This window comes from Ranitomeya variabilis, chromosome 1 (genome assembly GCF_051348905.1).
Source record: "Ranitomeya variabilis isolate aRanVar5 chromosome 1, aRanVar5.hap1, whole genome shotgun sequence".
NCBI classification, from domain to species: domain Eukaryota; kingdom Metazoa; phylum Chordata; class Amphibia; order Anura; family Dendrobatidae; genus Ranitomeya; species Ranitomeya variabilis.
This window is the reverse complement of record NC_135232.1, coordinates 677,988,574-678,004,572: the sequence shown is the minus strand read 5'-3', so window position 1 is coordinate 678,004,572 and position 15,999 is coordinate 677,988,574. Positions and strand designations below refer to the sequence as shown.

The following is a 15,999-nucleotide window of genomic DNA, read 5'->3' as shown; positions in this document are numbered from 1 at the left end:
TCTCTGTGCTCACCTGTTGATGGTCCGGGGAGATCGGAGCCTTGAAAGGATCCGTCGCCCCTTCGTTGTAGAAAGTAAAATCAAAAATGTGAAATGTAAAAAGTAAAATAATAAGAGTTTTGGGTCTGAATAGCAGACCCGTCCGTGTGCCTCCTACGGACACTAAGCAAGAACTGGTTAGCTGAGAGCCAGCAGGAGGGTGTATACTGCTGGGGAGCAGCTAACTTTTTTTGTATCACTTAGGGTACCGTCACACAGTGAAATTTTCATCGCTACGACGGCACGATTTGTGACGTTCTAGTGATATCGTTACGATATCGCTGTGTCTGACACGCAGCAGCGATCAGGGATCCTGCTGAGAATCGTACGTCGTAGCAGATCGTTTGGAACTTTCTTTCGTCGCTTGATCACCCGCTGACATCGCTGGATCGTTGTGTGTGACACCGATCCAGCGATGTGTTCGCTTGTAACCAGGGTAAACATCGGGTAACTAAGCGCAGGGCCGCGCTTAGTAACCCGATGTTTACCCTGGTTACCAGCGTAAACGTAAAAAAAACAAACAGTACATACTCACATTCCGGTGTCTGTCCCCCGGCGTCTCAGCTTCTCTGCACTGTGAGCGCCTGCTGGCCGGAAAGCGAGCACAGCGGTGACGTCACCGCTCTGCTTTCCGGCTATGGTGCTTACACAGTGCAGAGAAGCAGAACGCCGGGGGACAGACACCGGAATGTAAGTATGTACTGTTTGTTTTTTTTACGTTTACGCTGGTAACCAGGGTAAACATCGGGTTACTAAGCGCGGCCCTGCGCTTAGTAACCCGATGTTTACCCTGGTTACCCGGGGACTTCGGCATCGCTCCAGCGCCGTGATTGCAAAGTGTGACCGCAGTCTACGACGCTGGAGCGATAATCATACGACGCTGCGACGTCACGGATCGTGCCGTCGTAGCGATGAAAATGGCACTGTGTGACGGTACCCTTAGTGTCAGCCTCCTAGTGGCAGCAGCATACACCCACGGTCTGTGTCCCCCAATGAGGCGAAGGGGAAAATTACATTTATTGTAATAATTGGTAACTATGATGTAAGCGGTGTAAATTCTATAGGAATTTATTAACCATTTTTTCATTGAATCCTATAATTCCTCTGGAGGATAGTTGCCACGGCCGCTCATCATGCTTGTCGTAGTAATATACCATACACTCCCTCTCCCCATTCATCCCAACTACAAATCCCAGTACCCAGGCAATTATCCAGTCTGCACTGGTGCTGTGTACTGAGTCCAACATTACTGCAATCAAAAAAATTAATGTGTGCCCCTCTGCTCTAAAGTTATGACCCCCCCCCCCCCCCCCCCCAGGTAATGAACGGCGAAATTTGCCTTCAAACAACTGGGCGAGTAGCAGAGAACGTCTCTGTGGGCATTTCCTTTTTCTCCTCTGACACTGCTGGCCAATTAAAATATGGCCACACCCATAGAAAAGATCTGTGGTAAAAGCCCAATTGGCCGAAGGGAAAATTTGCATGTTTATCACTAGGGATGCAGTTTGGAAGGGCGGAGAAGAGAAAGAAAAACTGTTCCAGGATTAGTGGAGCCAAACAAATTGGAGGATTAAATTAAAGTCCACTTAAAGGTCTTCCTTAAAGGGGTTGCACGGTGAAAGTTATCACCTCTAACCACATGAGAGGTGATGACTTATAGATCGATGAGGGTCTGACTGCTGGGGGGACACCATGTTATTCATTCTCTATGGGAACGATCGAGCAGTGCGCTCGGTACTCCCATAGGGAATGGAGTGGGGATAGAGTAAGCACACTGCGGCTTCAGTTACATGGGGATTAAAGTGTCCCATTCTGCTGAATGTAGGGTTCCCAGAAGTCAAACCCCCAATCTATAAGTTACCAGTTATAGAGAAGTGATAATTTAAAGGGATATTGCGGTCAAAGTTAAACCTGTCCCTTCCATTTCCACCTGTTGGGAAGAGTCGGGAGGCCCCAATACTTTATCTAGTCGGCCTGTCCTGCTGAAAAACATTTTCCCTAATGTGTATGTAGCCTTTACGCCCATAGATAATTGTGGGCACAGACTAGATCTTCTAGATCAATCTAATCATGGATGGAAGTAAAAAAAAAAAAAAGTTCCAACAAGGCTGGATTTATTCTTTCTTCCTCCTTGCTTGAGCCTTTGTTTTCCCCGGAGATCAGTGGAATCAGAAGAATCTGGCAGCTGCTTATCCCCCTTGTGTTCAAATCACTTTTTTTTGGCTGAGCAAGACATGAATGTTAACGAGTCAGATTGCTGCCGGCCGGCCTAAGACAAAGGCGGAAATATGACACTGAAGGCAAAAACATCTGTAAACTCCAAGTTAACTACTGGTTTTGCAGAGAACACGTTAGACCATGTATATTCCCGATCTCTTGGGCTCTTAAAACGTTAAAAAAAGGCACAAAAACAGCGTCCGTGTAAAGCGAATGTTAGGACGAGGTGCGGCAACTAGGAAGACAGGAATGTAGATGTGTCTCTCGCCTGCCAGGGGTTTAATCAGCGACAACCTCGCTCTGTAGTTGAATGTGTGGTCTAATGTTATGGAAACAGCGTGTTTCATCACAATCCGCACAGATGTTTTCCATTACGGATGCATATATGGTTTGGTGACATTATTGAAAAGTTGCCAGAACCAAATGAAGAATGAATAAATTACCTCTTAAATCAGGGAGTGCTCGCAGACAGGCGACTGTCATGTACTATGAGTAATTAATGTATGAATAATTCATCATTGCGGCTTGTAATGGGAGCCCGAATGAATTGCATGGGTATTAACCCATTAGTTTTCCAGAACTGCACACGTTACAGTCAGCAGATTTGTTATATGTCACTTGATACACGGCCGTGTTTAGACATCTGTGTTCGTTGGCTACACTTACAGTGCACAGATGACAAACAGCACAGATGCATTATATTCAATGGGGCCACTTACACGTGCATTCCGTTTTTCGCAGACCAGACACTTGGCAACTGCTCCCATCAGCCGACACCTGCTGTCGCTAATTACAGTGAGCTCAAGGCTGGCGGTAATGTCAAAAATGGGGGGGACCCCATGACAATTTTTTTATTTAAATAATTAAAAAATTATCAAAATGACAGGGGGTCTAAGGGGTATCGTTTCTCCTTATGGAGAGTGACATACCATCTCTGGCTTGTCAAGGTAAGGAGGCTTATTTGCCGTACGATGCTCCTCTGGGAATTTAAATATGCAAATTGCCTCTTCTGAGAAAAAGAGGACTTAACTCTACAGCGCCACCTGTTGGAAGTAGTGATCCTACAAGTCACAATCAACCCTTTAACGAGTCGTGCAATATGACTTAGGATAAAAGCCAAATCAGTATCTCAATTCGCAGACACGGTGTTTCGGGCTGTTGGCCCTCATCAGCGCGAAGCATGAGAACTGATTTGGCTAGGTGAGAGGCTCTGGACATGGGGTCTAAGGGGTATCGTTTCTCCTTATGGAGAGTGACATACCATCTCTGGCTTGTCAAGGTAAGGAGGCTTATTTGCCGTACAATGCTCCAAAATTACAGGGGAACTCATGCCGTTTTTTTTTTTTAATTATTTTTATTTACAGCGCAGGCGCCGTTTGATGAATACTCCCATCAGCCGCACCTGCACTCACTGTTATTAGCGGCAGCAGGTGTCGGCTGATGGGAGCAGTAGTCCCATCACCTGACGCCAATGACCAGAGGTAAACTTCATATTTACAATCACAGCTGCACGCTCACGCTGTTATTTGACAGCGTGGGAACCGCGGCTGATTGGCGGTGATGATTTTAACGCCAATTATAAGCAGTGTTTGCCACACGGTCATGCACATGACAGTAAGAAAAACATCTGGTGTTGGGGGCCGAACCCAAACAGCAACACAGACTTCTTAGTCTGTGTTTGGTGACCATGCTCGAACTGTAGGTGTTCGGTACGGATACCGAGCTTTACTGTTCAGGTTCGCCCATCTTTACTTGTCAGTGGCTTCATTGGGGCTTATGTCTGAAGCACTGAAAACTCTAAGGTTACTTACCGGTAGCCGTTTTTTCCGGAACCCATGACAGCACACCTGAGAGAGGGATCTGCCCAGCTAGGACAGGAAACCTACTGAAATAAAAAGGCGGTACCTCTCCCCTGCTTCAGTTGGGTTACAGAGCATGAGAGGACCTCCGGTTAATTTACACGGATAACCAATACCACATTATATAAAAAAAGACACCTAAACTATAGAAGAGCTCACCCAAGAGGTGAGAAAGGGGGGGGGGGGGGGGAAATATACGGGCGCTGTCATGGGTTCTGGAAAAACCGGCTACCGGTAAGTAAACTTGATGTTTTCCCGTCACCCATGACAGCACACCTGAGAGATTTTCGGTGAAATAAAAACACTTTAGGGAGGTACAACCGCTTGCAGCACCCTTCTACCAAAGGTTAAGTCAGCAGAGGAGGATAGATTCAGTCTGTAGTGCTTAAAGAAGGTAGATGGTGAGGACCAGGTAGCAGCCTTACAGATCTGATCAATCCATACCTCCGCCTTTTCTGCCCAGGACGTAGCCACGGCTCTGGTGAAGGGAGCCTTGATGCCTTCAAGAACCGGAGCGCCACTCACAGAGTAGGATAAACTAATGGCCTCCCTGATTCATCTGGCAATGGTACCTTTAGATACCCCATAACCTTTTCTGTTACCCTGGAAGGCTATGAATAGGAACTGATCTTTCCTCCACAGACTAGTCATAGACATGTATTCGAACATGGACCTCCTCACGTCTAAAGTATGGAATTTTTCCTCTCCTGGATTTTTAGGGTTATCACAGAAGGAGGATAAGGTGATTTTCTGGCTCCTATGAAATTTAAGAACTTCCTTTGGGGAGATAAGCCGGATCCGGTCTTAGAGCAACCCTGTCCCCATACACTTGGGTGTAGGGGGGGGATATAGACAGGGCTTGTATGTCACTTAACCTACGGGCTGTTGTTAAGGCCACTAGCAACACCATTTTAAGCGTGAGGAATTTCACAGATAACTCCTGTAAGGGCTCAAATGGTTCGCTAGTTAGCATCTCTAAAACTAAGTTCAGGTCACATGGAGGAATTTTCGGAATTATAACTACAGGATTTAATAGATCTACTACAGGATTTAATAAATCGGGACACCCATCTATTGGATGCTAGGTTGCAATTATACATGGCACCATAGGCCGACACCTGTACCTTGACAGTATTAGTTGCTAACCCTAGTTGCAATGCCGACTGTAGAAATTGTAGAATAGCCCCTACAGGAAGCTTCATCCCCCAAGGACTGTCCTAAACTCATGGAATTTCTTCCATGTTCTATGATGATGATCCTTGATGTAATTGGCTTTCTACTTTTTAACAGGGTGGAGACAAGCCCTGGTGAGAATCCCTGTTGACTCAGTAATGCCCTCTCAAATTCCATGCTGCCAGATTAAAGCCCTTCACTGAGAGTGGTACACTGGTCCCTGGGTAAGCATGTCCGGGATCTCTGGTAGAATCCATGGATCGGTAACAGACATCCACCTTAAAAGGGAGAACCATGGTCTCCTCAGCCAAAATGGAGCAATGAGAATCACTCTCGTCTGAAGCTCTCTGATCTGACGACCGCTGGAATCATCGCTATCGGGGGAAAACCGTAGGCCATACAGAACTGCCAAGGTATCTGAAGGGCATCTACCGCGAATGGATTCTCCTTGGGTTTAATGAGCAGAAGTTCCTCACTTTCCTTGTCCTCTAGTTTTTGACCAAAGAGAAAGTAACTGTCACATGGGATGGATCAGAGTCTATTTTTCGAAGGCAGGTCTCCTGGAGACCCTTTTAGCCACAAGGCCCTTCTAGCCACGTTGGATAGGCATGCCACCCTAGCCGCCAACCTCACAGAGTCTGCTAGAAAGGCAGCTGCTCCTCGCAACAGAGTCATATTGGCTAAGATTTCATCTCTTGGAACCTTAGTCTTCAGTTGTTCCTCCATCTGTTGCAGCCAGACTATGAGGGAGCGGGCAGTACACGTGCCAACTATTGCCGGCTTCATACTCCCTGCGGATGCCTCCCAGGTGTGCCTCAGGAAACCATCTGCTGTCTTATCTAATGGGTCTCTAAGCGTGCCGGAGTCCTCCAAGGGCAGAGACGATCTTTTAGAGAACTTTGTCACTGCCCTGCCGATCTTAGGGATTTTATCCCAACCCTCCGAGTCCTTCTCCTCAAAGGGGTACCTCCTTTTAGAAGATGAGGGCAGGCTACCAGACATCTCCGGCTTCTTCCACTCCTTATCTATGAGCGCCTTTATCCTAGTGTTAACTGGACAGGTGCGCTTCCTTTTTTCCTCCAGACCACCAAACATAACATCCTCTAAGGATTTTGGTGCTCTTTCCTCCTTTAGGCCCATTGTTGACTTGACTGCCCTAACCAGTCTATCGATATCCTCGGCCGGAAAGCAGGGTCGGCCGCCTACATCACTGTCCAAGGAGGAGGAGGACGGGTGGTGGGAGTTTGAGGAGGAGGGGGACAGGGATTCCACATGATATTCCCCACCGGATTGCGAGGCCTCTGAATCCTCGACAAGCCCCCAAGCACTCTTGCTTCCCTTCTTTAATGCTGATTTTAGAGAACCTTTCACCTCCGCCCTGATTATGGCCCCAAGGCTTGTGGCGAAGCTGGGAGTCTCTTCCCGTATTGTTTTCTGTATGCAGTCAGCGCAGAGATCCTTCTGCCACTGAACTGCCAGCGGAGTTTTACAAAGGGCACACTCTTTATTCTTTGGCTTAGCGCTAGCCTTCCTAGGCCCCTAGTGATTAAACAGAAAATAGCCCCTATTAACAACAAAGGTGACATTATCGCAGATCACTCACCACCCGCGGTCAAACCAAGGGTACCGGATTCGGAGGCGGATCAGGGGTATGAACCACGTCCCTCCTGGATCCCGAGGAGTCCCGTGATCTCTGGTCGGGACGGCTGCCACTGGAGCGGCTGCACCTCTTAGTGCACCCAAGCTGGTGACCAGGCACAGCCGGTGAATGCTCCTGCTGATTGGGCTGCTGCTGTCCACTGTGATCCTCCATGATGGGGAGCTTCGGACACGAGAACCTCTTCTGTGGTCATCCCTCCTTATAAGAGGGATCCACTACGCTTCCAGCCTCCTCCAGTGCCCAATCAATGACCCTCCGGCCGCCCCACCGGAACACGCCAAGTATCCATGGCTTTCTTCGCCATGGGCGCCGCCATCTTGGCCCCCGGCGCACACCACCTGATGTCACCCGGGCAGGCACCATTCCCAGCGTTCCTATTATGGAGCGGCGGTCAGGAGGCAGAGCAGGGAGAGCGGTGCTGCGGCCACAGAAGAGTCGCTTGGCCCATGACAGCGCCGCCCCACGCCGCACGTACGTCGAGGCCCCACAGGACCCGCGGACATCGCTTTCAGCACCTGAAGGCCGGGATTCAGGCGCTCTGCCTGTTCTTCCAGTGCCAGGACAGGCGTGGGTGAGTAACTGGATAATCCTTCAACCCGCCCCGGGTTTCAGCACGAGGGTCCCCGTCAGGACAGGAAACCCAAATGAAGCAAGGGAGAGGTACCGCCATTTATTTCAGTAGGTTTCCTGCACTGGCTGGGTGGATCCCTCTCTCAGGTGTGCTGTCATGGGTGAAGAGAAAACAGGAGATTTTTAATTCTGTACTTTACAGCTTGTTGTGAAGGTTGTGGCCACCTTGCAGTCTCAGAATGGCTGGTTTTGGAGGAAAGGAGCACATGCCGCTTGCAGGCTTCATGCTTTATAACCTGCTGGTGACGCTCTTCAGCCAGCCAGATTACTGAACCCAACCTGCCTTGGGCCCCCATCCTGAAGAGACTAAGTTGCCACTGTTTGCAGAATGGGAGTGCGCTCAGGTCATTGGTCTGAACGGTCAATCTCCACTTGCCAAAGAGGAAAGCTGGAAGGTAGCGGAGCGGTGAGATCCGAAAAAGAAAATCATAGAACAACCCTTTGTTCTATAATTATATAACAACCCTTGTGATCCGAACGCTACAGCCTCATAATGATGTTGAACTCGGGTCAGGAGACCTGCCGCCAGTCCAAATTTTGTGGTCAGTATCCGGACCATGAATGTTGGATGTGTGTAACATTGCTGAAGGGATAAGGGCTGTATGTTTCAGACAGCTGTACCTGTATATCAGTTGTGACAGGACTGGGTGTACAAGGTGGTGGATCCGGACTTGGGGTCCTATGGGACGTCACCGGGCTGTCACTGGAAATGCTGTCTATATCAACGCAAGGTAACACCTGGAAGAAAAAAAAAGTGCTATGAGAAGCGTCATTTATGTTATATGGACCATTACTCCCAAGCGGATAGATTGTAATTAACGTCATCCAGATGACGGACACCACTACAGGACCTCTGAATCATGGCTGCCATTACCAGCACAGTGTTCATTTGACCGCTGCTCACAATCATCACATGTAGTCATCATCGGAGATATAAAAAAAAAAAACACGCATGCTACAAAACCATGTGGTATGTGACCCGTACCTGCACACTAAGCTGTGGGGGATCCTTCTTCTCAGACTTTATCTCAACCACAGCGATGTTGGGTTTCACAACCTCCACCCCAGGCTTCGGTCGCATTGGTGGAATGGAAATGTTCACTACAGGCTGCGGATGGGCAAGGATGACAGCAGATGGTAATGGAGCAGCTGTCCCAAACCGCGGTCTCCCTGCAGTAAAGCAATATAAATAATGAGTGCACCTCTGCAGCTGGTTGCCTGTTCCTGCGCTCCTCTGAAGGTTGAGGTGCAAAGCCGTCGATGATGGCAGCATCAGAGAGCACACAGTTCGGACGAACGACACAACCATGACGCTAGTCCAGACTGTCAATCTTTAAGAGTACACCCTTTTATCCCCCCACCCCCCTCCTTCCCGGAAGCAGAAGAGGGGTGCCCTGCTGAAGAAAGAAAATAAGACCCCTCCTTCCTTTTGTCCATTTGCCTGCTACAGCCTCTGTGATTCACTGAACATAAACTGCAGAAAGAGTTAACAGTGAATCCGTCCCAGAACTCTATCTGACTGCAGGGTTTCTAATGTTTGTTTTCTGATCCTAATAAACTCTAAGCCGATATATATGACCACATCAAAGATGAGCTGAAAAATGAGGTTGTCGTAAATCCACTTAGATAAGGAGAAGTTTTGAAAAATAAAGATCAAAATTAAATCTTTAGAACACTGGTAACTCCTCTGTTTTGTACAGTTATACATAGAGGATGTAGAAGCCAAACGGTTGTACATTTTTAATGGAACCCTACTACAAAAAATATTTTTTTGACAAAACGAATGCATTTTAATGAACCAAAAAATAGCTTCCAAAGAGGTACACATAGTGTTTAATTATATATCCAAGAGGAGATTTGGAGCTTTGATTAAAAAAAATAAGTTCTGACTGATGTAAAAATGTATTACACCGCGCAAAAGTTCTCCTATTTATAAGTATTCAAAGGGGGACATTCACTTTAAAGGGAGACTGCAGACTTCTACCACTGATATATACAGTAGTGATGAGTGAACGTGCTGGGATAAGGTGTTATCTGAGCATGCTCAGGTCCTAACTGAGTGTCTTCGGCATGCTCGAATAATATGTTCGAGTCCTCACGGTTGCATGCCCTGCAGCTGTTCGCTAGTCATAACACATGCAGGGATTGCCTACCAAACAGGAAATCCCTGTATGTGTTGCGGATATCGAACAGCAGCGAGACATGCAGGCGCAGGGACTTGGAACACATTTTTAGAGCATGCCGAAGACACTCGGTTAGCCCCCAAGTATGGTCAGATAACACCTTATCCCAGCACTTTCGCTCATCATTAATATATAGCAAGCTACTAATGAACAGTTATTTTAGGAAGATAACCCCCTTAGTTGTGGATGTACAGTATCTCCAAGGATTAAAGGCGTTGTCCAGGACTAACATATTGATGACCTACAGGGTTCATAGAATCCATCGTCCTGGACAATCCCTTTAAGCTTGGCTAACACACTCCATAAATAACCCCAGCTGAAATGATATTAAATGCAGCCAATACTGAGCGGTAATCCCTGTAGGATGACTGCACATGGAGGAGAGCAGCTATACAAACAGTGAGGGATTTGTGGATAAATCAGCGAGGGTGGGGTGGATCTCGGAGATCCCAGGACTCTGTCTTTTGTCTGATGTCAGTACTCCGGACCCATGAGGAGGGCTCGTACCAAGGAGCACGGCCATTTTCAAAACAAGTCGCTCTTTGAAGATGGAAATATTCTATCGTTTGAAGATTAAAGGGCTGTCAAAATCCATATGGGAAAAAAAATAAGTGAAAACTTGAAAGGGTCACCCAAGTTCAGAGCTATATGAAAGCATCTACAGTTCTCGTGTACAATACGCCGCCTCCATAACCTCACAGGGACTCATTCTCCATCTTGCTTCATAGTCAGAGGTTTTAGCCTGAAATATCTACACTAAGGCAATAAGGAATAACTATTTCAGGATAAATTATACATATCCTTAAGAAAATCTGGAAGCTGGCCATAGCAATCAATCAGCTGTCAGAGAACAGTATGAAATGTAAAGGGTTTGTCTCACGACAGACATTTATGGCACATCCACATGTCTAATAGATGATCAGAATGGAGTATATGATCCCCCATTCACAGTGACATGAGACCTAGCATCACACGCTCCGGCTATGGGAGCGCCAAATACAGCCGGGCACGCGATCATCTATCAGACCTATGAGGAAAGTCCTGTGGACGTCCCCTGTAATAAACCATCCTGCACAGCTCTTACCCAGTGGAATAGCCATTTCGATGAGGTGCCCCCGCATTGGGGTGTCGGATGCCTGCGTTTCGCCTGACGGAACAAATGCATACTGCGGCTCGTAACGCTTTGATACAGAAGACTCAGGTGATCGGGATTTTACAATGACTCTCTCCATATCAGGGGAAGCGGTCTGTATTTTAGCTGATTTGAGCTTGACACCTGCAAAATCCAAAAGTCATGTGTTTTTACAATGTACTGCAGACAGGAGACTCCATGCAAGTTACCAGCAGACACAGGCTGGAACTGTGCTACTGAAAGGTCTGTATGCAAGCTTAGAGGACATTAAAGGGGTTGTCCAGCCTTGGGGCTCACGTCTGCAGTCACCTTGGGATGCAGATATAGGTGAATACAATGATGGAACAGAGATCATACTGCATGAGGGGCTTTTTGGAAATATCATACTTCATGGGAGGGGTTGTGTGGTGATGTTATGTGTGGAGGAACTGTGGGGACATCATATGGTGTGTGTAGGCATATTCTGTGTGGAGGGACTGTGAAGGCATCACACTGTGTGAGAAGTGTGTGGGATTTCATACTGTGTGGGGACATCATATTGTGTGGAGGGACTGTCTGTAGCTGTGTTGAGGGACTGTGATGACATCATACTGAGTGGGGAGCTGTGTTGAGGGACTGTTGGGACTTCATACTATGTGGAAACATACTGTGTGGGGAGCTGTATGTGGACATCATACTGTGTGGGGAGCTGTATGTGGACATCATACTGTGTGGGGACATCATACTGTGTGGGGAGCTGTATGTGGATATCATACTGTGTGGGGACATCATACTGTGTGGAACGATCATACTACGGGGACATGATATTGTGTTGGGAGCTGTTTATCAAGGTACAAGGGCTGGATTACAGGAGCTGTATGATTAACTGGTTTGCTTTTTTTATAAACACAACAGTCATGGTGTCTCATGTGGCCCGCGGGAAAATTAATAATTGCCAATCTCTGGTCGAAGGGAATGCTCACATGTAACAAATATGCATTGAAAAAGCAAATAATATTTGATGACACGGATATGCAGTTTAAACTGCTGTGGGTTCACAGAGTAACTGAAAAGTTATTATTCTCATTATATTAGTAAAATTGAAAAGTTCTTGTAAAAACAAGTAACGTTGCATTTTACTTGTTATTACAAATCTTCTCTGTTCTCAAGAACAGTGTGATCTTTAAGTGAGTTGTTTACAGCTCATTATCTTGGTTACCCCTGCAGTCGTCCAGAGGAGGCTGGTCTCCTAAGCAAGGAGTGTAGCTCTTTGCTATTCAGCTTGCACTCAGAAGCTGGCCAGATCACTGGGATCCAACTAGCTTCCCATACCCATACACTCTCCGATGCTGCAGAGACATAGCTACCCCTGATGGCAATATCAGGGAACACACATTTTGGGTAGTACAACTGTCTCAACCAGTCAGGAGAGCCCCACCACCATGAAGAAGTAAACTGTGAGGCAGGGGAGCGATACGCTCCTGAAGAATGAAGATGAGAAAACCTCAAGGCCCATTTAATGGCGCACATTTGCACTATTTTCAGACTGAGTCTGCAGCCGTGTGAAGGGCAATGTCGTTTCCTTATTGAATAAAGGTGCTAGTTTTGCTAGAGTTTTTCACACCAAAACCTGTGAAAAAACGCCCCATGAACACGCCCCATCTTTGGGACATCAGTGCATTCGTTAAATATTTTAACATTTTGCGATTTTGGGGGTCAATATCTGAGAATTATTCATCTCTAAAGATTGTCTTCAGTTTCCATTTAAAGGCTTAAAATCACTTACCCCTCACAGTCTCCACAATTTTAGGCCTCTGCGGTTTGATCTTAGCAGGTGGAGAGCCAAAGCGGAGATACGGACCCTTTTTCAGAGTGCCGCGGTGTCCTTGATAGACAGGTGTCCCGTACACTCGGTTCAGCATTTCTTCATCCATCACAGAGGACAAGTCGACCTTCTCAGGCCCCTGGATAAGAGGGAGAACTCTAGTAGCAATATAGCAAACGATGCTACAAAGGTCCTAGAAAGTCTTCAGAGAGGCATGCAATAGTCAATGATGTATTGACCACCTCAGGGGTTGTCCACCTTTGGGGGACACATTGTTTTCTTCCTTAAATGTTTGCTTCCTCTAGCCGCTCTCATTCACGGTCTATTGCTCGCTGTAGAATGAGTTATCTGAGAATCCGTCAGTGAATTTGTAACTTTTTTTTACCTGTCTGCAAATTTTTCTCCATTTGCATTTTATAGGCTCATAAAATCATTTGAGTAAATGACGCCAAAGTTATTAATGAGGGGAAAACCACTTAATAGATGTTGCACAGTTTGAGACTGACTTTAACTCAGAAAACTATATCTACACGACAAATAAGCAGATACGGAGTTCAGCAAAAACGTGCCACATTTTCTGGAATGAAGCCTAAATAAATCCGCCCGAATGTGACTGCCCATACTCCCTTCTGGAACTTCATGTACAATTTTTCAACTATTGGTTAAATAAAAAAAATTGTGTCTTTTTGGGAGTCGTTGCTTTTTAGGGTTTAGTTTAAGCCAAAAACTGGAGCAAATTGTCTGATAAAATGTGGTTCGAAGTCTCCGATTGTGACACAGAGGTCCGGGGGCCCCTGAACATTCGCCAGCATAAGACGCCTGACATTGATTTAGTGGCTACCTGCTGTAGTTCTCCCACACGCTGGGGCTATGTAAACATTTTCAGCACGGAGGGGGGGTCATCTGTATGGAAGTGTTGGATGGATTAATGATGATGGATTACTTCTATGTCACACTGGGGAAACATTTATGAATATCTAATGTATTTCCCGGTCAAGACAGAATCCCTAAGTGGAGGAGACAAATCTAAACAAAAGTTGAAACCATTTTCCAAAATCATCTTCTACTGGCGACCTCTCTCGCTCAATCCTTAAATGCCTGTTATATTTTTTCTATGTAATATAGTAGTTCTGCAGAAACCTTCACATACAGGAAGCCGAGAAATAAACATTATAAAGAAAAGACATTGATTGCTCCTAAGGATCAGTCATCAACATAAGATCTGTGGGCGGCCAACATCCTCCAACCCCCGACTGGACATAACCAGAGTATGGAAAAAGCATACCGGTGGCTAACTGTGTAATGGCCGCCACTACCGGATAATCCCTCACACACGGCCTAAGTTTGTATGTATTTTTTTTTGTAGAGCTTGATTCATCCTCCCCAGGTCCAGTGCAGAGTTTTCACTGCTGCTCTCATCTCTGCTATTGACATTAAGCTATTGGCGCGGCAGCCATTAATTGAAGCTCAGCGGATCTGACCTAGTTGATGACACTAGCTGCAGAGCACACTGACTGGCTGCAGCGCGGTTGATGTCCCGTCAGCACTGCAGACAATAATGGACACTGGGAACATTGGTGTCGACTCAGAGATGGACCTGAGGAGGGTGGGGTGAGTAAAGAATATGTTTGTTTGTTTGTTTTTTTTAAAAAGAGGGGTTTTCCAAAACTGGAAAACTTCTAACTTCTATAAGTGAACACGCACATGATCGAAGTATGAACAGGAAGTACATTGTAGCTTAATGCCTTGGGCAGCAGCTTGTCTCATGGAGGAAAAAAAATGTACATGTAATGTGTTTGCACTCTAAGAAGCATTGTGAGAAACAACCAAGAAAAGAGGCGAGGAGAACACGTGTGTAGAAGAACCTTTGCATGGTTAGGTCTCGCTGGATCTCACCTTTGAACTTCCATCTTTCTTTGACAAGACTCTTCCGCTTGGCCCTGGAAGCTTCTCTCCACTCTTCTTACAGTGAGGTTTGGTAGGGGCCCCAGATGAAGGCTTTGTACTCTTCATCACGCTGCTCGCTGCAGCTTTGATGTCCCGATATCTATTATCTTTTATGTCTTTGGCGCTTCCCGCATTTTTCCTCACAGCAGACTCTTTACAGCGCTCATCTGCCTTCTTTTTCCTTGAGTCTTCTTTCGCCATTTCATCCTGGAAATAATACAATCACATACTAAAATATCAGGGAAATGACTCATATAGAGATATACAGTCTCTTGGGAGGTCAGGCTCACATCACAGGGCAGTGTACGGGCTCAACAGTAAGTATATGGTCAGTACATCCCCCATGACAAGGCAGTGTACGGGCTCAATAGTAAGTATATGATCAGTACATCCCCCATGACAGGGCAGTGTACGAGCTGAATAGTAAGTCTATGATCTGTACATCCCCCATCACAGAGTGGTGTACAGGCTCAATAGTAAGTCTATGGTCCGTACATCCCCCATTACAGGGCGGTGTACGGGCTCAATAGTAAGCCTATGGTCTGTACATCCCCCATCATAGGGCGGTGTACGGGCTCAATAGTAAGTCTATGGTTTATACAGTCACCATCACTGAACGGTACACAGACTTCTTAATGAGTTATGACACGGATAGGCTGGGAGTTCACCAGCATCTATCTAACTATGATGCCAGATTTAGATTCTTCCCAGATCTCTGCGTCCCTCTAGTATGACCGTCACTCATCCACTGCACACAGTTAGTTGACTAAAGCAATTCAATGCTGAAAGATACTTATTTGTCAGGAGTCTCCACAAACTTAGTGGCTTACAGAAAAGAAGGGAATGGTCTTCAACCAAATAAACCAACTGTGAGTTACCAACCAATAAAAATGTCTCGGATATGCCGGCGTATGACTAACCTGAACTTCAGCAGTGATTTCAGTAATCATTGAGTCCACAAGTTTCTGAAGTCGAATTTTCTCAGTTACATCTCTGAGAAAAAAAAAACGAATAAGTAAAATTAAAGAAATCCAAACTATAGTGGGGAGAATAAGTATTGGATACACGGCCGATTTTGCAAGTTTTCCCACCTACAAAGAATGGAGAGATCTGTAATTTTTATCATCGGTACACTTCACCTGTGAGAGAGATTATTAAAAAAATAATCAGAAAATCACATTGTATGATTTTTACATAATTAGCATTTTATTGCATTAAATAAGTATTCATACAAATACACAACTCAGTGAGAAAAACTCACCCTAATACATAATGTCCACTAAACAATCTCAAAACCTCCCAAAAGTGAACTTTAAACCGAAATATCAAGAAACATTGTTCAAATAGTTTATTAC

The 15,999-nt window shown here is 46.0% G+C and overlaps 1 protein-coding gene across 2 annotated transcripts in view; it reads right to left on the bottom strand.

The window, feature by feature from the left end:
• KIAA0586 (KIAA0586 ortholog) overlaps positions 1 to 15,999 on the bottom strand; it is a 190,386-nt gene that overhangs the window by 117,533 nt on the left and 56,854 nt on the right. For both annotated transcript variants that reach the window (XM_077265055.1, XM_077265065.1), the window contains exons 13-18: positions 15,565 to 15,637; positions 14,594 to 14,851; positions 12,659 to 12,836; positions 10,846 to 11,037; positions 8,564 to 8,748; positions 8,200 to 8,316 (exon numbers count right to left, since the gene is read on the bottom strand). In XM_077265055.1, the coding sequence (XP_077121170.1) occupies positions 8,200 to 8,316; positions 8,564 to 8,748; positions 10,846 to 11,037; positions 12,659 to 12,836; positions 14,594 to 14,851; positions 15,565 to 15,637 (1,003 nt within the window). The remainder of the gene's footprint in view (positions 1 to 8,199; positions 8,317 to 8,563; positions 8,749 to 10,845; positions 11,038 to 12,658; positions 12,837 to 14,593; positions 14,852 to 15,564; positions 15,638 to 15,999) is intronic.